Source organism: Pelodiscus sinensis, chromosome 19 (genome assembly GCF_049634645.1).
Source record: "Pelodiscus sinensis isolate JC-2024 chromosome 19, ASM4963464v1, whole genome shotgun sequence".
Taxonomy (NCBI): domain Eukaryota; kingdom Metazoa; phylum Chordata; order Testudines; family Trionychidae; genus Pelodiscus; species Pelodiscus sinensis.
In genome coordinates, this window is record NC_134729.1 from 24,573,980 (window position 1) to 24,595,261 (window position 21,282).

The 21,282-nt window shown below is 52.9% G+C and overlaps 1 protein-coding gene across 7 annotated transcripts in view; it reads left to right on the plus strand.

The window, feature by feature from the left end:
• The window catches only part of HSD11B1L (hydroxysteroid 11-beta dehydrogenase 1 like), a 34,751-nt gene that overhangs the window by 6,572 nt on the left and 6,897 nt on the right, over positions 1 to 21,282 (plus strand). Inside the window, exons 2-9 of one of the 7 annotated variants that reach the window (XM_006110507.4) lie at positions 1,081 to 1,204; positions 3,449 to 3,620; positions 6,241 to 6,371; positions 7,517 to 7,628; positions 8,875 to 8,966; positions 10,361 to 10,454; positions 12,516 to 12,681; positions 12,901 to 20,227. In XM_006110507.4, the coding sequence (XP_006110569.1) occupies positions 3,536 to 3,620; positions 6,241 to 6,371; positions 7,517 to 7,628; positions 8,875 to 8,966; positions 10,361 to 10,454; positions 12,516 to 12,681; positions 12,901 to 13,087 (867 nt within the window). In that variant the 5' untranslated portion in view covers positions 1,081 to 1,204; positions 3,449 to 3,535 and the 3' untranslated portion in view covers positions 13,088 to 20,227. Of the gene's footprint in view, positions 1 to 1,036; positions 1,205 to 3,448; positions 3,621 to 6,240; positions 6,372 to 7,516; positions 7,629 to 8,874; positions 8,967 to 10,360; positions 10,455 to 12,515; positions 12,682 to 12,900; positions 20,228 to 21,282 lie in introns of those variants that run through there. The other 6 variants (XM_075903101.1, XM_075903096.1, XM_075903099.1 and 3 more) reach the window with 6 other exon arrangements.

Here is a 21,282-nt window from a genome sequence, read left to right on the forward strand (position 1 = left end):
ACTAATTGAGTAGTCGATGGAAATTCCATTGACTACTTGATTAGCTTCCTAACCACTATTTAACATCCCTAACGGTTACATGTAGGTTCCCCTTCCCATGCTGCTGCCTCTGTATTGGAGCCTGTGGGGGAGAAGGACAGGTGGGAGCCGGTGCTTGCAGGGAGCCAGCTCTGATACGGAAGCAGCAGCATGAAGATGGGGACAGGCAGCTCCAAAGGAGCTGGTACTTGTGGGGAGCTGTCTTAAGATTATGTAAATGTGAAAATTTCAGCTGAAAATTTCAGAGGTTACACATTTGCTTAAAAAAAAGAAGCCTTTTTAACATCCCTAATGTTTAGACTGGGGATCTTGGTCTTTAGTGCTCCTAACGTATAAGTGGTGGTGGTGTTATAACTAGAAATGCTTTAATAATACAAATACTTTTTTATTTTAGAAAATTAACTCGGTAGGGATTACTCCTAGTAACCCAATAAAAGATACTGTGAGTAATGTGCTTTGTTTAAGTTAGCTATAAAAAAGTAGTACAAATAAATACCTTAGAAGTCCAAGGGAGTTTATTTTTGGGCAAGAAGCTGAAACCCTCAAGTCCCCAGTGGGAAGGAAGCTGGCCATCGACTCTCTGCTATCACTTCTTTTAAACCATTTCAGACTTTGGAAGTTGTATCTTGGAATGTTCTAAAAACCTTTTGCTATAACATAAATGTGTGTGTGTCTGCGCACATGCAAGAACGTAAGATTTAATAAAAAGGAGTTTTTAAGTAAAAGCATTCTGGTTTGTATAAACCATGTATCAGACAGAAACACTGTGTTCCTATTGATTTATTCCTGATACTGCCTGGGGGGCGGGGGAAAAGTAGTAACATAACCACTGCTTTGGGTTCTGAAACTCCAAATAGCAAATTGGCAAACTAGTGTGGAGAGTAAGGGAATGATTGATACAAATGTTTGTTTGTTTGCTTGCATACGCAAGGCACTATCGTTAGCTTCGCTGATTTATAGAATGCATCTGATTTGTCAAAGATTTCTTTGTCCTTAGTCCTCGCAGTTCAGAGTAAAAGTGTGTCAAACACCATTTTACAGAGCAGGATCAGTTTCTTTGAGGAGACCCTCCTAGGAGGATTGCCATGTAACAGCAGAGCAGATCGCACATTCAAGCCCGTTAGGAAAGACGTATGAAATAGTCTCAGAGGAACAGCCGTGTTAGGTGAGTCTTGAGGCTTGAATTTCAGATCACTTTGGGATCTAATATGGGGCAGAAGATCCAGATCCAGGAGTGGAAGCTGATCTAAAGATCAAGTCCAACCTGGCATAGCTTTAGGGCAAGGTGCTGTCCAAGCCAGAGTGAAGGGGGGCAGCTGGAGTACGGAGGGCAGGGGAGGTTAGTGTGGGATGATCTCATATTGACAGTGCTTTTGATCTCACATCTATAGGTTTAACTCCATTAACTTCAGTGGTGTTGCTCTTGATTATTCCATTGGAAATCAGAGCAGAATCGGGCCCTGATGAGCAGGCAGTGCCTGTTCAGATAATGCTGTCAGATCTGCAGGTGCAGGAGGGTCTGTGCGGGTGACACCCCCAATCTCATGCAGGAGAAGCTAAAATGCTCCCAGGATGTTTGTCGCTCCGGTTGCCTGGTCCTGACTCAGAACTCCAGGGTGGCAATAACTGGGCACTCAGAATACAGTAAAACTCCATTAGTCCGGCATCCAATGCTCCGGGACTCCTGATGGTCCGGCACCATCAGGAACCCGGAAGTTCTGGGGCAGCTGAACAGGCTTCCCTCGTTCAGCTGCTGCTGAAACTGACCAGCAGCTGAATCAGGGAAGCTGGGAGCAGAGCAGCTGGGGTGCTGCCGGGTTGGTCTTGTAGTGCTGCCCCTCAGGGCTGCGGGACCAACCTGGCAGCACCCCAGCTGCTCTTGGGGACACCTGGGGCAGAGCAGCTGGAGTGCTGCCGGGTTGGTCCCACAGTGCCAAAGGACGGTGCTGCGGGACTAACCCGGCAGGACCCCAGCTGCTCTGCCCCAGGGGTCCCCAAGTCAGCCGCTGCTGAAACAGATCAGCGGCTGATTCCAGGAAGCCCGGGGCAGAGCTGCTCTGCCCCGGGCTTCCTGGAATCAGCCGCTGATCTGTTTCAGCAGCGGCTGACTTGGGGTCCCCTGGGGCAGAGCAGCTGGGATCCTGCCGGGTTGGTCCCGCAGCGCTGAGGGGCGGCGCTATGGGACCAACCCAGCAGCATCCCAGCTGCTTTGCCCCAGGCATCGGGATTCAGCCGCTGCTAAAACTGACCAGCAGCGTCAGTTTCACCAGCAGGTTGAATCCGAACGCCTGGGGCAGAACAGCTGGGGTGCTGTGGGGTTGGTCTCCTAGAGCCGCCCCTCGGCGCTGCGGGACCAACCCAGCAGCACCCCAGCTGCTCTATTGCAGGCATCCCCAATTCAGCTGCTGCTGAAACTGACCAGCAGCGGCTGAATCAGGGACGCCTGAGGCAGAGCCGGACTATCGTGAGGGGGGGGCTATGAGGGGTCTGGGGTGGCATCCCCTCCCACCCCACTCCAAACCCCTCATAGCCCCCCCTTCTGATAGTCCGGCATATCAGATAATCCGGCACCCCCTGGGTCCTAAAGGCGCCGGATTATCGGAAGTCTACTGTACTTTCCTTTTTCATGTTGGTTTTAACCAGGGCATATCACAGACTGCTCTCTCTCCGCATGCCTCCAGCTATTCCATTATTGGAGCCACCCCCCTCTAGCTGTTGTTGCTCTGGACTTTGGGGCAGGGAGGGAAGTTGCGCACTCTGGGTCAGACACTCAGCTGCTATAAATCAACTCTCAAAAGCTTATGGCCGAATAAATGTGTTAGTCTGTTTCAGCAAAAATAAGGAGTCTGGTGGCACCTTAAAGACTAACACAACTCCCCCTCTGAAACCTGCCCCCATGCAGAGTTCTGATTTCCAATGCCAGTTTACACTAGCTTGGGCTCCAGCACAGAATTTTGAGCCTGGAGGCCAGGGACTCAGTCGAACAGTTCTGCTGGGGCAGGCAGGGCAAACCCAACAGTTGTGCCGCCCCACTGCTTCCTTTCCTGTGAGCTTCTAGCCACACCAGGACTTTGCTTCTTGCATGCTTGTTATCTATGGTCGGTCTTCTGGTTGTAAGGAGCCTTATCAAAAATGTATCAAAGGTCCCGGTTTTAGCCTGGCTTATCCAAGGGCCACATCTTAAATGAATTAGACCTCAGGAAAGCGCACGACTTGCACTGCATCTAAAGAGGGACTCAGCCCTGCAGTGGTGGGCTCAGGGTCCTACGAATTTACACCATGGAAAGGCTCGCAGCTGCTCCTTTGATCAGCTGGGCCCTGTCCCACTTCTCTGCCTCCTCAGCCTGTTAGCTGCCATTGGAGACTTGCCTCGCCACGTCACACACTTGCCATTGTGCTGTTCACACAGGCCAGTTTGCTGTACATGGGGCAGTGGTTGACTGCTTGAGAGGCTGCACTCGCACTAAGGCTCTTTTCCCCCACGACTTCTGGGAAGATGGTCCTACCTGGGAAAGTGCTTTGTACTGTTGGGATTCTAGCCGGGCTCCTGGCTTTCTTCTGGAGAGACACCTTTAACCCAGGTAGGTGGAGAGAGGAAACAGCCAGAGATTGGAAAGGGGTTTCCAGGGGTGCTGGTATCATTGGTATTGGTGTGCGGGGAGCTGAGGGCCATTGAATCAAACTGTAAACCAGAGGTGGGCAATGGATAAGGCCCCTGGTTTGCCTTGAGACTTGGGGCTCATCCCTCCCCCCAGAAGTGTGAGCCAGCCCTGGTTCTCCAGCCACACAGGGGACACTGGGTTGGCTTGCACTTGGATCAAGACAGGGCCCAGATTGGGCCTGCGGGCTCTTCCTGGCAGGAGCTAGGAAACGGCTCTGCATGCTGCAGGCACCACCTCCCCCTGCTGCTCCGATTGGTTGGGAATTGCATCCAGTGGGAGTGATTGGGGGGGGCAGTGCCTGCCGTGAGTGCTTCCTTGCCCAGACCCCACTTCCCCACCCCTTCCCATCCAGACCCGGTACCCTCACTCCCAGCCTGGTCCTGTACCCTCCCTCCCAGCCCCCAAGCCCACTCCTGCATAGGAATGTAAAAGCGTAATCAAGTCGACTACTCGCATTTCCCCCTCCTCCCCTGCCTCTAGATCAGAGGCAGCAAGGGGGAGGGGAAGCAGGAGTCAGCTTAAAAGCCAGTTTCCCCCGGTGCCATCTCTGTGGAGTGGGGGTGGGTGGGAGGGAGGAGAGGGGAGGCAGAGGCAGAGGCACAGCAGGGAGCATGAGCGGAAACTGAGGCTTGCGTCCGGTCCTGACAGCTGCGCCTCAGCCTTTGAAATGTAGCAGGAGCCACAGGCGGTTCTTACTACATTTCTAAGGCAGCAGTACAGCAGGGATAGCAAATTCCCCCTTCGCCCCTTATCGACTAATCAAGTAGTTGATGGAAATTCCATCAACTACTCAGTTAGCTGATTAATTGAAATTTAACATCCCTAGTCCTGCACCTCAGCCTTCCCAGATCCTGTACTCCCTCGCAGACCTGTTCCTGCACCCTACTTCCTACCCATACTGCCCACCCAGATCCCACATGCCTACCCTTAGGCTGCTGCCTGGCAGCCCTCTCTCTCACACAGAACCCCTCATTTTTGGCCCATCCCCAGAGCCTGGGGGCCCACAAAATCAATAAGCTCCAGGTCCCCAGAAGAGCCTTGGTTGGTAAACTCTGAGCCTTAACAGTAACCCTCCGCCCCCCCCCCTCCAACTCCCATTCCGTGGAGCTGGAGCTGGAACTTGAGGGGGGAGGTGTATTTTTTTTTTCCTGCTTCCTAGTTGGGGGCTGCATCTGAGGTTTTTTTTTCTTTACTTTGGGGCCAGGTCATTGAGGGCTGTGGCGGGGGGTTGTTTTTTGGGGGGGGGCCTTGCTTCTCATGTCTGAGTGGCCCCGAGTGATGTTTCTGTGGGTCAGTGGCCCCCAACCAAGAAACAGTCCCCCTCCTCTGCATAGACCCTGTGTATAATGGAAACAACTTCATGTCACATGGTTTTGCAGCACCCCTAATTCCAGGACCTATGGAGGCTGAAAGGAGGAGGGGAATTAGGGTTGCCAGATGGTTTCAACAAAAAACCGGACACACTTGACATTACATCACAAACTACAATCTCAATTCTATTTTCTCAATTTGTTTCCCAAACAGAAAGTTCAAATACTGGACTCTCCGGTTCAAAACCAGACACCTGGCGACCCTAAGGGGAATTGTTCCAAACTGTGGCCTGGGCAATTCTTGCATGTGGTCTAGAGAGTTGGCTGCTCACTCTGGGCTGCCCCTCGTTGCTTCCACCTGCAGGGAGGAACTTTGAGGTCTGCAAAAGAAGCTAGGATAAAGAAAGAGCTGACCTAGCTGCATTTCTTGGGGGCATTGCTAGACACTAGACCGGGGTGGACAAGAGGGCCTCCGTGGGCTGGATCTGGCCTGCCAAGTGGGTTGATCTGGCCTGCAGAGGTAGTGCTGCTCTCCCACCCCAGACCAGTCAGGGCTGGGGATTGAGGGAAGTGCGTGCAGTTTCCTCCACCCTGCTACATTCCTGCAAGGAGGGCAGGAGGAGATTTCCTGCGCTCCCCCACCCCCAAGCCCTGATTGGCCTGGGGGCAGAAGGAGGAGTGCACAAAGTCTCCTCCCACCACCAGGCATATGGGTGCCCAGGAAACACCTCGGGGGGAGAGGCGGCGGGCCAAAGACTTTACCTGCTCCCCCACTCCCACACAAATCATGGTCTGTGGGTGGAAAGCAGGGAAGTGTTCTGGCCCCGCTACTTCTGGAGTTACCCAGGGCCACTTCAAAAATTTCTGAAGTGGCCCCCCAGCAAAAAATGATTGCCCACCCCATACTAGACAGAGGACAAGTAGTATGGTCTAAGGGGTAGGCCACTGGACTCTGACTCAGGAAAGTTGGGGTCTGTTCTAACTTTGCCAGTGATCAACTTTATGACCTTGGCATGTCACACAACAAACAGACAAGCTCTTAAGTGTGCACACATCTGAACATTCTGATGAATCTCACACCCCACCATGTACATGTTTCAAGCTTCCTAAAATGGGAAGAAAATAAAAATTTCTATTTGAATACATTTAAGACCATTAATAATTGTAATTCCTCCAATTGTTCTTTCACTAACACCTTTTTGTGCTCTCTACCCATCCCCACCCCCAAGACAGCATCTCTGGCGCCCGAGTTCTCCTGACCGGAGCCAGCACTGGGATCGGAGAGCAGATGGCATATCATTACTCCAAATTTGGTGCTGAAATAGTTCTGACTGCCAGGAGAGAAACGCTGCTGCGGAAGGTCAGAGCCGCCTCACACAGTAGAAGGCAGAAGGGGTGAAGCTATGGGCATTTAAAAAAAGTAGAATGTAGGTCTGGTCAGACATTTTCCACCAAAACTGTCTCTTGACAGAAAATGGAGGAGGGGGTGGGGTTGGCTAAATGAATGTTTACGTGGAAAGTGTCTGCTTTCCAGAGAAAATGTTGATTTTGGTTTGTTCTGGGAAACACTGCCAAACCAAAATCGCTCAATTCTGAAACGCGACGCCAGTGCCTTTTGGGAGCTGTGGTTTGTGTTCCTCATGCTTTCATTCTTGTGTACGGGCCACACTTCCATTCCCATGATGCAGTGCCACTATACGACTGCCATGATTCACCACATCTGCTCACCAGGAAGCGTTGCTGTGGTGCATCATGGGAGATGAAGTCTAAGAGGGAGCCCAGCCTATAGAGGAGACATGGAAGTACGAGGCACTTAGATTGCAGCCTTATGGATAAGGCACTGGGGCAGCATTTCAGAATTGAAATATTTCCATTCTCAGGCCTAATATTTCACTCAACTCAAAATTTTCTTTGGAGAGGTAAAAAAAAAAATTCATTTTCCAACCTGCTCAAATAATACAAATTCATCCATCTCTGGAGTTCAGAAATCATGGGAGAATAGGCCCAGTGTCAGGGTCTGAAGGGTTGGGGCTCTGAGAAGAGGAATGGAAGTACAGTGCATTAGGATTGGGCTCACCCAAAACTCTTGAAGTGTCATTTTTGGGCTTCATTCATATTCGGGCCATTACACTGCTCTGACAATGCAAAGGGGCCTCAAAATACTTCAGGCCGCTTTGCCATGTCACTGCCTGAGGCCTTGTCTGCGTTTGAGGGTTATTTCTGATTAACTTGGGATATGAATTTAAAACAGAACAGCTATCCTGGTGTAGTTTTTCATGTAGACATTCTTATTCCGGGTTAAGGTTTTAATATGAAGTGTTATAATTATTCCTTGGTTAAAGGAAATCACTCCCCTTTAGGTTGAATGGATGTAAATGTGTATAACTTTGTTCATAGTCGGCACTTATTGACAATGGCATGAAAACTGAGAGGTGAATGCTGTAACAGCCTCTTGCTTCTCCCCACCAAAAAAAGTATACTTAGATCTGTTTGTTATTCCTCGAGGTGATGGAGAAGTGTCTGCAGCTAGGAGCAAAGAAAGTCTTTTACATCCCGGATGATATGTCTTCTCCTCAAGCCCCGGAAAGGGTGGTGCAATTTGCTTTGCAAAAACTGGGTGTGTATTGAACTGTCTGAAGAATGACTGATACTGGGGGAGGACAGGTGTCACTCTGAAAGTCAGGCTCAGGACTACAGCAATTCCAGGTGTCCCATGGCTAGAGGTTGCATCTGTCTTATTTTGAATGGCCTGGTCAGAAAGGTTCCCTGAAAATACCAAATTCTGATTCTCGTTTACTCTGCTCCACTACTGTGCCCTTGAAGTGGGGATGCACATTCAAATCCATTGTACCCTTCCAGAGCAGCATTAAGGGGCCTTGCCTCAAATGCAATCAAACCCTCTGTCGTTGAGGGGCATTAACTAATTAACCAGGAAGGAGGCCAGTGTTGTTTTCCTTGTTTGACACGGAGAAACTGAGGCAAAGTGCAGTTCATGTCACTGGTTCGAATTCATGTCTATGGTAGCTATATAGAAACCAGCAAGATTAGTTCTGACAAACCTGGCCTGTGTGGAGAATGCTGTTCCCATGTAGGCTGTGTGTGTGTAAGGAGCTCTCAGTCCAGTTCTTAATGGACATGTGTCCCCTCCCAGCCCAGCTAGCCTCAGGTGCAGCTCAATGGTAGCCTCTGCCAAGAGACCAAGGACTGATGGGCTGTGGAGACTTGAACCTCTGGGAGTGGGTCTCTCTGAATTGAGGAGGAATTCAACAGGTGGGACAATGCCAGCAGATGTTCCCTGGGCCAGGAGGGAAGCCGTGCTGCACAAGGCAGGAGCAGGCTTCAGCAGTGGGCTCTGTCCTCCAGGGATGCCAAAGCTAGAAAAGAAGGATGGTCCAGTGGTTAGAGCACTAGCCTAGAATGCAAGACACTTGAGTTTAGTTCCTTGCTCTGCCACAGCTTCCCTTGATCACCCTGGGCATCTCACTTGGTCTCTCTGGGGCTCAGTTCCCCATAATGCCCTGCTCCACAGAGTTGGAAATGTAAATACATTAAAGAGATTGCAAGGTGCTCAGACTCTGCTATTGGGGGGCTCGTGTAAGTCCTTTAGAACCACATGAAGGCCTTTCTCTGGTTTAGCTGTGGATCATACCTGGCCCAGCAGCTCTCCGGCTGTGTCACACCTCCCACGGATAACCCAAGTCCGAGTAATCAGAACTGGGAGCTGCCTTGAGCAGGCTCCAGCTGGTGGAACTTTTCCCGCAGCCCAAAGGAAAGAGCAAGCTGGTTTGCTTCCACCTTTATGGAGCATCTCCTGGATAATTCCACACCTGACCCTCTCCCCCATCCTTCTCTGCTGCTTGCAGGGGGACTGGATCACCTTGTGCTGAACCACATTGGCAGCACCCCATTCCGGATGTGGGAGGGGGATGTGGAACACACCCGCTGGCTCCTACAGGTGGGTTTCTGCAGCAGCGAGCGCGCTTTCCAGGCTCAGCCTGGCTTTGACAGGCATGGGGCAAATTCAGTCCTGGGCCAACTCTACCCAAATGGGGCCCCATGAGACATTCTGTTTACTGTTGCCAGTGCCCAGGGTTGCCATCCGTGTTGGTTTTTTTCCGACCAGTATTACTAAAGTGACACCACATAAAGCCAGGGCACGTGAAATAAGGTGCAGGCTGCTGGGCCACAGCACTGAGTGAGAGACCGGGCGCTCCCTCTGCAACCAATCAAAGCGCTGCTACGGTTCAGTTGGCACCTCCCACAAATTCTAAGTACACAAGCGCAGTTCGCAAAACTGCCCTGTTCCAGGAGTGTCTTGGTTACGACAATATTGTGGCCCCCTGAGATGAAGGAGGGCTGCAAGGAGGTGATCTGGTTAGTTTATTGCTACTCAGCCGCCTCTCTGTCTGTCCTGCTCTATCCGGTTTCTACAGCATCCATCAGTGTAGTACTGTGGTCCCCAACCTTTCGTGGCTGCCGGGCATCCGGGGGTGGGGCCGCCCACGCGCCGCGCTTCCGGGGGTGGAGCCATGTATGTGCTGCGCGCCCAGGGGTGGGGGCCACCCACGCGCCCTGAGCCTAGAGCCAGCACCGCACATGTGCTGCGCGCCCGGGGTAGGGGCCACCCACGCTCCACGCGGCCAGGTGTGCCGTGCGACGGGGGCAGGGCCAGCCCAGATGTTTCAGTGGACGCACATAAATGCCATGGCGCCCGCGGGCAGCAGGTTGGGGACAACTGGTGTAGTAGCTAGTGAGGGTGTGTAGCATGGCATTGGCTCCTAGGACCCTGCCTAAGAGTCATGGCTTTCTAGTCAATCACTTCAGTGCGTATCCAGCTATTGTGCCATATACAGATGGACTTATGCCAAGTAAGGCCTAAGTGTGGTTTAAAGCAGTGATGCAAAAGCCTACAGATCTTTAGCCAAACTAGCCAACTCCTTAGGCCTAAACACGAGCTCAGTAAGTGACCCTGCAGCGCAAGATCGAATGGTGACCTCAGCAAGTGGTGGTGTACTGCCGGTGGGTAACAGCAAGAGGCCAGTTACAGATATTTTCGGTCAGGAAGAGCGGCAGATGTCTAAGCACAAGATTGCCATGGTGACAGACTGACGTAGCCCCTGTCTATTTGAGAGAGTGTCTGTCTATCTCCTCAGTCTAGAGCCCCAGAGAGGTGCAGCTTTTCCCTGGATGCGTTGTACAGCAAACCAAGCACTCCAGGCCTTTCCTTTCGTGCCCTCTGCACTGGCTGGGTGACCCCATCTCCAGTCCTCCTGCTACGAACAAAAGTTTCATTTTGGCCTTTGCTGCCAACCTACTGTTCCTTTCATGTCTCATCTCCTTTTGTGCCAGGTGAATTTTCTTAGTTACGTGGCCTTGGCCTCTGCAGCTCTTCCCATCCTGGCTGAGAGTAAAGGATCTCTGATTGTGGTTTCTTCCCTCACAGGTCAGTGCTTGACACCTGCCCAGAGCTGTAGTTGATAAAGCCCACAGTCTCTCCATGCAATGCCTCGGCTTGACTCTGAAGGAGTTGCTAAGACCTGCCTGTGGTGGGAATGGGACTTTGGCCCTTGCCAGGGCTTCTTTGGATCACACCATTTCATGTTCCTCTAGCACCGTGGTCACCAACCCATCGATCGCGATCGACTGGTCGATCACAAGGACTCAACCAGTCGATCTTGAGGCATTCGGGCACCCTCACCCCCCATTTCCACCCACCCCCGAGAAGCCCCACTACCTACCTCTAGTGTAGTGCCGGCTTCCCGCGGGGTGGACAGAAGTCCTGTCTGAAGCCCACGTCACTTCCGGGGGTTCCGGAATTGCGCAGGCTGCTCCCCTCCCACAGCTCTGTTGTGTGCTGGGGGAGGGGGCGTTAGCCCTGGAGGAGGAGTGCAGCCCCTTCCCTGCGCCACTGGTGCCGGAAGGGTGAGTCGAGCGCCATGGGAGCAGGGGTCAGCCCCGGGGTTTGGCCTGGGGCAGGCATCCATGGGGGTTTGGCCATGCTGCTGGGGGCGGGGGGGCGAGGGTTGGCCCCGCCGTGGGAAAGAGGGTTGGCCCTGGGGCAGGCGTCCGTGGGGCGTTGGCTGGGGTAGGTGGGGGGGAGAATCCTGGGAGGAGGTGATAGCAAGGGACTCTCTGCCCCCACTCCCCCCCGTCCTCTCCCCACTCCCCAGCCTCAGAAACCTGTCCCCACTGGCACCCTGTCCAAACAGGCTCCCTGCCCTTCTCAGAAATAAAGACAATGCAGAAACTTTTTGTTTGACATAGCATTTTATTTGAAAATGAAGCCTGGCCAACAAACCCCCATCTGGCCACAGCATCATGACACTCCTGCACCCCCCTTTTCCCCAGACTGTACATTTCAGCCTATCATACACTGAAACCCCTTGCCCTGAGCCCCTCACATACCCCAACCCAAATTTCTGAACCCTCACATCCAGAAGTCTGTGACTTACGTAGTACCCTAACCCTACATCTGACCCCAGCACTGCCCGGCCTGGAACTCCCTCCCCACCCAGCGTTCCCTTCTCCACTTCCTCCTGCATCCAGATTTCCTCCCAGAGCTTGCACCTCTCACCCCTTCCTGCACCCAAATCTCTCATTCCCACCCCCGGAGCCTACACATCCTGTCTCAACCCAGCGAGGGTAAGGCTAGACTGCAGGAGTTTTTCAGGATTCTGGAGATACCCTAGAAAAACTCTTCCGCATCCGGGGGTTTGTTTGTTCTTCCACTTCTATTAGTAGAAGAGCAAACATGATCTTTTGGTCACCCCTATATTCTTCTTTCCACGAGGAATAAGGGGGCTTCCGAAAGAAGGGGTTTTTCTGACATTTGGTCAAGTCTAGACAGGCCAAATGTTGGAAAAACTTCTTCCTACAGAAGAATTGGAGGGGAGGGGGGGAAAGCAGCAGTGTAAGGGATTGGGGATAGCAAGTGATGGAGAGGAAGAGAACAGAGGGCGGGGCTTCAAGGAAGGGGCGGGGCTTCAAGGAAGGGGCGGGGCTTCAAGGATGGGGCGGCAGATCTTGGCGTGTTCTGTCATTTAAGAAGTGATCTTGGCTGTAAAAAGGTTGGAGACCACTGCTCTAGCACTCCCCACCTTCCGAGCACTCCTCCCAGGGCATATACACTCGCCCGCACCAGTAAAATGCAGCCACCCCTCTGGCATGGGAAGGCAGCAGCCAAACTAGCACACGAGATATTTTGGCCAAGAGTGTGACCTGATTGCTACAGGGGCAACCCAGACAGCAAGGAATCCTTTTCCCCGTGTCTGATGAATGTTCTGGTGCATTATGGGACTACATGTTTCCATCTTCTAATGCATTCGGTACTGAGCATTGCTGATATGAGGCTCAATAGCCTGATGGACTGTAGCAAATTCTCTGTTCCTATGTGATTTTTTTTTTCCCCCCCCCCAATGGGGTTTCCCCCAGCTGTGCCTTCACCTTCTGTCATGCTCTGCCAGTGGTTTCACTTGGTTTCCTCTTTTCTTGTTTTCCTTTCTAGGGAAAGTCTCCACTCCCTTCACAACCTCTTACTCCGCCACCAAGTTTGCTCTGGATGGATTCTTTGGCTCCCTGCGCCATGAGCTTGCCATGCAGAAGCAAGATGTGTGTATCACACTCTGCATCCTGGGGCTGATCAACACTGAAGTGGCTTTGGAGAAGACGAGGTGTGTGCGCTTCCGAGCGGCTGTTCACAAGTGTGCAAGAGAATGGTGTGAAAATGTTTACATGTGTGAGACTGCAAACATGTGCGTGAGTGTGCAAGAGTGCATGTGTGGAAGGGTGGACCTGGTTGGCATCTTTCTCTCCTGAGATGTCCATTTGCAAGGAGCAGGCCAGCGTGGTGATGGTTGGGGTTGTGTGACTTGATGTTTGTTCCCTTCCAGGGACAAGGTGTACCTGAGCGCCTATCCAGCTGACGAAGCTGCACTCGCTATCATCCAAGGGGGAGCCACCAGGGCGCGGGAGGTGTTCTACCCATGGTGGCTGGAGCTGGTGTGCCGCCTGCGGGATTGGTTCCCTGACCAGAGGGATGTTGTCATACAGAGCTTCTATAACTACACCAGCACCTGAGTGGTGCTGAGCAACCATTCCCTTCACCCTGCAGTGACAGGTGCAAGGCCTTCCCTCCCACTGAGGTCAGATCATTGTCTTCAATGGGAGCAGGATTTGAACCTGGAACAAGAAAACATCAGGGAATCCTTGGCTTAGGGTCCAGTAGCAACCTTAGCGCTGACCCCTCCTCTGTCCCCATCAACCTTAGCTCCGACTCTCTTCCTCCATTCATGTCAATGTCTGACCCTCCCTCCTCCCCGTCAGTTAGTCCCCGACCCATTTTCTGTCCCCAGCAACCTTGGTTCTAGCCAGTGTTCCCTCTAAGCTGAGCACTTGGGCGGTCACCCAGGAGAGATTCAAATACCGCCCAGCTGATTAGCAGAGCGCTCGTGGCTGCAACGTGTTTCTGTTAGTCGGGTGTATTTGTACATACCCTGGTGCACAAAACAACATTTATTCTGTACAATGATGGAAAAATTTAGAGGGAACCTTGGTTCTGACCCCACCTCTATCCCATCAACCTTAATTCTGACCCCTCCCCCCATCCACGTCTGAATGCCCCTTCCTCCCCATCCACCTTAACTCTCTGCCCTCCTCCGTTCATGTCAGTTTTAACTCTTTGCCCATCCTGCTCCCTGTTCATAGTCTATGCATGGTCGAAAGGCCTCGTGCTGCCATCTGATCGGCACCACCTCAGCAGCCCTTGCTACATTGTCTCTAGCCTCTCTGGCTTCATCTGTTCATTGATATGGGTAGGAAACTCCCCCCCACCCCCCGCTCCAGCCCAAGATCTTCCAGGGCTAAGGACTCCCCACTTCTCCAGTGCAGCATCCTCCCTGCCAGAAACTCACCTGACGTTCCTACCCCAAGGATAACTTCCCCCATAGGAGGCAGACCTTTCTAGTGGGATAAATTCTTGCGCCCCTTGCTGGGTTTCCAAGGGCCCTGGGATTGGTGAGCTGGGGGCTTGGATGCCTTCCAGGAGGGATATGTTCACCAACCCCAGAGCGGCTCCAGTCAGCCTCCATACTCCTTCCCCTCTTAGCCAATAAGACATGGGCACTAGTCCAGAAATCCCCCTTGCGTGCGAGTCAGGTGGCTTCCCCTTTTGCCACTGGGCAAGGAGAAAGTTCTATGTTAGGGGCTGGGGGTTTGCTTGGGGGTCTCCCCCTTGCCTGGTTGACCAGAGCAACAGGCAAAGATGATACTCACAGCTCTTGCCCCCGGTTGGCAGGTGGGATGTGGAAGAACCAGTGGGTCCCACATGCAGGGGCGGCCCTAGACTAGCTGCCAGCAACTGGCGCCCTAGGCGAACCAGGCAATTGGCGCCCCCACCTCTAAACCCCTCAATGATATTGCGCCACCATTTGGCGCCCCATTTAACTTGGTGCCCTAGGCAACCGCCTAGTTTGCCTATATGGACAGGCCGCTCCACGTGCCCGCAGCCCCTCCACCCAGTTCAGGGTGCAGCCAGCACACCCTTCCCAGCTGCGCCTGACCCCAATTCAGGTGGAGTCTGAGGCCTGGTTGTCAGCGGTGCCAGCCACCCACAGCTGTTCTCGAATCCAGTGGATTTTGTGGGTGATCAGCCCTTCTGCCTGCTGCAAAGCCAGTGTGAATGGGGCAAGGCAGCCTGGCTCCCACAAGGTGGCAGTAATTAGCAGCTGCTGAACCCGTGCTGTGGACAAGGTCAGTTCAGTGGCTTGGTGGGGGGGGTTCCGGACATTCAGGGAAACTCCAGGAACTCATGTATTGCTCTTAGTCTGGCAGCTTCATGGTAGCAAAGAACTGGGCCGCAGATGGCTCTGCAGGGCCTGGTGTTTAGAAGTCAGGTAGCCGATAGTGCACAGGTAACAGTTGTCCAATAAACGAGTTGTTCCCGTGTGAGCCGAGTGGTGTGAGATTGGTGTGTGCACTGCATGGAGCGGGAGTGCTGGTGAACCGCTGGGGCCTCCACTGTTCCCGCTCAGGGATGGGCCTGCGCAGCCGCGCACCAAACATTCTTCCCCCCCCACCTCTTCTGGTGGCTGTTCCAGCAGGCAGGGCTGGCTGAGACAGCCGTGGTAAGGGAGCTGCTGTGGCACTGGGCCAGGACATGCTGCGGCCACGCAGCAGGGGAAGGGGAGGCCTGCTCTGGTGGCCAGGGCTGCCATGTGGCGGGGGAGGGGAGAGGCTTCCCAAGAGATGGGGAAAGTAAAAACCGAGCAAGCACGAAACGCTACCACCGCAGAATTCTGCTGGCTGCCACGGGATCAGGATTTGCCTCCAAGAATTGCAGGGATTGTTTTGAATGTGGGATTGGAGAGAGGAGTTGAATCAGAGAAATGTAGGGCTGGAAGGGACCTCAAGAGGCCACCTAGTCCAGCCCCTGGTGCTGAGGCAGTGTTCAGTACACTGGTCCCAAAAGTTAACAATCCAACCAGAGCAGAGGCAAATTGTTATTGCTCTGTTGAATGGAGTCCTGGGGAGATCGAGTGACTTACCCAAGGTCATACAGGGAATCTGTGGCAGAGCGAGGGATCAGCCTCCCCAGGGCTTCCCCCACCTTTCCTTTAGGTTAATGTCTATGTATTTAATTCATTGCTTTTCTTTCATTATTAATGAGCTTCCCTCAGTGAACCCAAATGTGTTCTTCCTGCATGCACTAGGGCACTCCTTTGCTCCAAAGTGATTTTTCAACACTCCTCTTTCTCCCTTTGCAGTTAAGGCCTGTGTCAGCAAGGCCAGTTTGGACACTGATTTAGTTTGACTAGAATGAGGGTCCACTAAGCCATCTGGCTGGTAGAAACTGCACCTCCCGTCAATTCGCCAGAGTATTTGAAGGGAGTGTAAGTATTTTGGCTAGTAATAGGCACCACACCTATTAGTGGCTCAAAGGACTGCATCCCCAAACAGCTGCTAGGCATTCACACTCTCAGGGATTAACATTTAATTCTGTGCTCTACAAGATGTTTTATTCATAGGCTACTAGCACCAGTTTTCCAGCAGAGTAGCTGACAGGTCTATGGCACTAGCAGCCAGCTGGCTAACAAATGGCCTTGACTTGCCAAGAAAGCGTAAAGCTGGAGCCGTAGCTGAGGTGGAATTCTGTTCCAGCAGTGCTTTTACTGTGCCCTGGTCTACTTGCCTGCCCTCTTTTCCTAAATACTCTCCCCAGGTGCACTCAGCTGGGCTTGGTGGCTGGAAGTTGATTAAGATTTGTTAATCGATTGTTACTATTTTGTTTTGTTTTCAGTAACCAATATTTTACATACCTTTTTTTTTTTTTTTGGCAGTTTTAGTATGTACTTAAAATCTGTGCTTTTTAGCATGGTGCACAACTAGGCTAGCAACGAACACAAAAAGCAAACCAAGTATTTTACCAACTTCCCACTGACATCATGACTGAGTCGCTGTTTGCAGGCTTCTTGGAGACGTCAAATGCTAAAATCATTTTCCCCGTAAACACACTTCCCCTTCTGCAGCAAGTTTCACCTATTCTAGTCTTGGCCTCCAGTACAATTGTAATCCTGCCCTTCCATGGGTTGCATTGGTCCCCCAGGACCTTGGAGGCCACTTGAAACCCCCTTCCCCCCCACACTCCCCCGAGAAGCCAGGCCTGGCAGGAGGCATTTTCTACAAAGCTGGATCCAAACCCCACAGAAGTTTCTGGGAGTCTTTCCGCTGACTTCAGTGGGCTCAGTGGTGCTGCCATTTGCCCACCTCACCCTGCTCAGACGTGTAATGATGAGAGCCTTCCTGCAGCTTCTGGAGTGTGTGGTCAGCATCTCCACGCACTGCAACATGCCTGCGCTGGGAGTGAGTTTTCCTCCTTGCTGGCCAACAGCAACTCTTCTGTGTCTGTTTATTTTGGTCTCTGCAGTGGATTTGAGGCCCTGGGCTGGCAGGTATTTCAAAGAACTGGAGACGGTGCCCAGCCTGCCAGCAGCTTTCCCCTTTGCTGCTGTCCCCCTCTTCCAATACAGCAGCCATGGTAGGGCCTGATCCTGATCCCATTGGCAGAATGCCCATTGACTCCAAACAGAAGCCAGAATAGGCCCTCAGGGCCCAGCCTTGCAACATGCGGCACTTCCTCAATTCCCGCCCACTTGGGTGCCTCACATCTGTTAGGGGCTTTCCCTTTACCCCCTCCCTGGTGCTTGTCATCTCAGCCGCCAGCAGCAGACCAGCAGTCCACAGTGCAGATGTTTATTGGGGTTTAGTTTCCAAGCTCTTCACTCCAGTCAGGTCTTCCCCCTTCTCTCCTCCACCCACAGCGCTACACACCCATAGAAGCCTTTCTCACCCTGAGCGCTGCATGCTGACGAAGTGCTCTCTGCACTCGTCCCAGGGGCATTTACCCTGTGCCCCTGCTTAGTGCCCACACGGCAGATCTTTGCCTGTATCCCACTTCCCTGGGCCCATTCCATTCCCCCCACATCTTTCTTAGCAGGCCCAAATTGCCCTGTGGTGCACAGCCCTGCTCATACCCCTTACAAGGTATGGTCGTGTTCCCGTCCGGAGGGTCGGGAGTCATGGTCTTCATCCTACCCATTTTTTATCTCATGGGAGGGGTAAAGTATAAAGTTGTTCTGTGGCCAGGGACAGATATTTCTTTGGCATCTCATGTGGTGGTGTTCCACCCCCGCTCCAATCCCTCTCCCCCCTCCTGACTGGTTGCTTGACCTTGCCTCGAAATAGGAATTGAGGCACCGTCTGCCTCTGCGCTGTACTCCCCCCATACCCTGCTCCATCTCTTATCTTGCTGTCCCCCTGCTTGTGGGCAGATTAACATGCTGTCTTTGTTCACTCATCTTAGGACACGATGTACAAGTTTCAAAAGTCAAACCCTGACTTCTGTCTCAGGCTAACAATCCAGCTGATGTGCTACCTCTGCCAGATGGTGATGTCAGAGGGAGCTGAGAACCTCTGCTGGGTCAGAAAAATGTCCCTCCTCCTGCTGAACCAATAGCAAATGACACACTCCACTGGGGAGAAAATTCCCAGTTCCTACCCTACTGGGATGATAGCGCCAGGCCAGAGCAACTTTCACCCCTGCTAACGACAAGCGACAGCTACAACATTTGCTCTAGCTTGGGTATTTGATTGTTGCCAGGCATTTTAATGGCTCAAGTGATAACCTCTACCCCTTCCTCCACCAAAATTGAAACTCAGAATCCTAGTGACAGAGAGAGACAGAGGGATCCCGACAAGGCACAGCGAAGAAGGAATAAAAACTCACTAGACAATTGCTTCCTTCCCAAAATAGTTCAGTTTTTGTATCCTCCATCACTCATGTATCCCTCCTCTTGTTTCCACCTCCCCACCAAGTTCAGAATGTAAATAAAAACAGAAAGCCTGAACATCCATTGATGTAAACTGAGGCAAGTCTCTTGACTTCAGTGGAGCTTTACTGAGCAATGCCCGCTTGGATTTGGCCCCAAGAAACTTTTTGCCTAGCATCGGTGCTGGAAAAAGTACTCAAAGTTACTTGAGTAAAAGTACTGCTACTCTGGAAAAAATGTAATTAAGTAAAAGTCAAAGTCTCCTTGTGGAAAACTGCTGGAGTAGAAGTACAAAAGTGTCGCATCTGAATTGTACTCAACTATGCAGAAGTAAAAAGTAACCATCCTATGGAGATCTATGGTTAACCGCATGAGTCATCCTAGGGCACCTCCTCACCCACACAGCCAGGAGCTCGCATTCCCATTCGAGCCTCATGGTTGCTGTGCAGCCGCAAGGCTGCAGCAAAAGCTCCAACTTCCCACTTGGCGGTGCAGGGGTGGGAGGTGAAGAAAGCACCGATCTTCCCTGCCAGGCCTGGCTCGTGGAGAGAGGCAGATCAAGAGAGCTGCGACGCTGTAGCACCAACTCTGGCTTCCCACTCGGAGAGAGTGGGGGGAGATGGGAGGCGCTCCAATGTGTAGGGGCCAGGGCGGACGACATGGAGCCAAGCACAGGACTCTGCACCGAGATGCTGTGGGTGGCCAAGGAGGCCTTCCACAACGGCAACTTCGAGCTGGCGGCCAAGATCTATGGCTCGCAACTGGCTGAGCTGCTTCAGCCCGAGCAGGACCTCTGCCTGCACATGGGGACATGCTGACCCACGTCCACTGCATGGCCGAGGCCCTGGAAGCCTACAGTGCTGCTGCCCAGCTGGCCTGCCTGTGGCCCGAGGAACTGTGGCAGCTGGCCTAGAGCCTGGCACTCTGCCTGAATAAGAAGGCCCTGCGCCTGCTGTCCTGGCCCGCTGGCAGCCTCAAGAGAGCAGGCGAGGAACTGGGTGACCCCACCTGCAGCCGACCACCAGCACTGCTCAGTTGCCCACTGTGCTGTGCGAGCTGGTGACTCTGCACTGCGGCTGCCAAGCCCAGCTACTGGAGGGGCTGCCGTCGGCTCTACCAGCCGCCACCAGACCCTGGATCAACGTGGTGCTGCCGGAGCTCAGTCCCCCCTCCTCCCCACCCTGCTGGGGGAAGAGCAGCATAGTGATGCGCTGTCCAGAGGCTTTCCCTGCTGCTGCCACTGACCCACCACTGAGAATGGAGTGTGGGAGCAACAGGGGCACAAAGCCAGGGAAGCACCCCCCCGCCATGCCCAGACCCGTGCAATCCCACCTCACTCACCTCTCCCTCCACCAAGACCCCACACCCCTACCTTGCTCCTACACCCTCCTTTGCCCTGCTCCCTCCCCTCTGGCCAGACACCCCACTCCCTGCCTGCTGCACCCCATCTCCCACCCACCTCTTGCTCAGATCCTGCACCCCTTTCCTGCAGAGGCCCAGATTTCCCCAGGGGAGCAACCTCACCACCCCCACACTCCTGAGTCCAGCAGTGGTGGCTTCCCAAGAGGAGATGATTTGTATCCCTGGCTGCTGGAGGAGCGGGGTCAGGGTGTAGGGGGGTGGTGAGTGTCACTTGCTCCTGCACCCGGCAGTGCTGTCCCTGGGAGCAGGTGCTGCCTCAGGCGTGCAGGCATGCCCATGTGCGGCACTCCTAAGTGTGTGTTTGTGACCACATCCCCAGACTCCTTCTTGCGGTGGGGGGCTCTGGACGTGTATCTACGTGCATGGATTGCGGTGTGATCCCCAGGCCAAGAAGGCAGCTGTGTCCTGCACACTGAACCTCTCATTTTTCTCCCCACCCCAGAGCCCGGAGGGGGGGGGGGGGTCCACAAAATCTACTAACTCTGGAACCCCAGAAAAGTAAATCTGGCCACTGAGAAGCTCTGAACCTCCAACCTTCCTGTCACTTCTCCTTGCCCCGGGAGGCTGGAGCGCCAGAGGAGCGAGGTGTCACAGTTGGGGGCCAGACCAGTGAGGGTTGGGGGATTTGGGAGTTTTTTTGCTTCTCACTTTTGTGGTCCCCAACTGATTTTCCTGTGGGTCAGTGGCTCCTGACCCAAAAACGATTCCCCACCCTGACCATAAATAAAGAAAACACGGAAACCTTTTGTTTTGGACATAAATTAATATTTTACTAATGTGGCCCTCGATCCTGAAGGAACCCCCTTCTGAAGACCACAGCGAGGCCACAGAAGCCTGTGTTTGCTTGATTACTGATAATGGTGACAAGTGCCAGGCCCAGGGTGACTGGTACTGATGGCGTGGAGACTGGAGTCAGACCACAGGTGGGAAGGAGAATGTTTCCGCAGCCTCGGCTCCTTGGATAAGTGATGAGATGACGATCAGCAGGAAGGGGGCTATTGCCCCTCTCTTGGTGATCCACATCAGGGTGACGGTGGCCATGATCATGGAACCAGTGACTGATGGCGAGCACCAGACAACCCGGACAGCGGCTCCGGTGCTTGGCGACTCATGTCCAGACAGCTCAGATGCCAGACAGATTCCACAAGGAGAGCCCAGAGTTGAACGCTCCACGGCTACGGCCAGACTGGCATGATTTTCCGCAAACGCTTTTAACGGAAAAGAGTGTCTAGATTGGCACGGATGCTTTTCTGCAAAAAGTGGTTTTGCGAAAAAGCGTCCATGCCAATTTAGATGCACTTTTCCGCAAAAAAGCCCTGATGGCCATTTTTCGCAATCGGGGCTTTTTTGCGCAAAACAAATCTGAGCTGTCTATCCTGGCCCTTTTGCACAAAAGAACTTTTGCCCGAATGGGAGCAGCATAGTATTTCCGCAAGAAGCACTGATTTCAGACCGTAGGAAGTCAGAGTTCTTGCAGAAATTCAAGTGGCCAGTTGCTTTTGCAGAAAAACTTGCCAGTCTAGACGT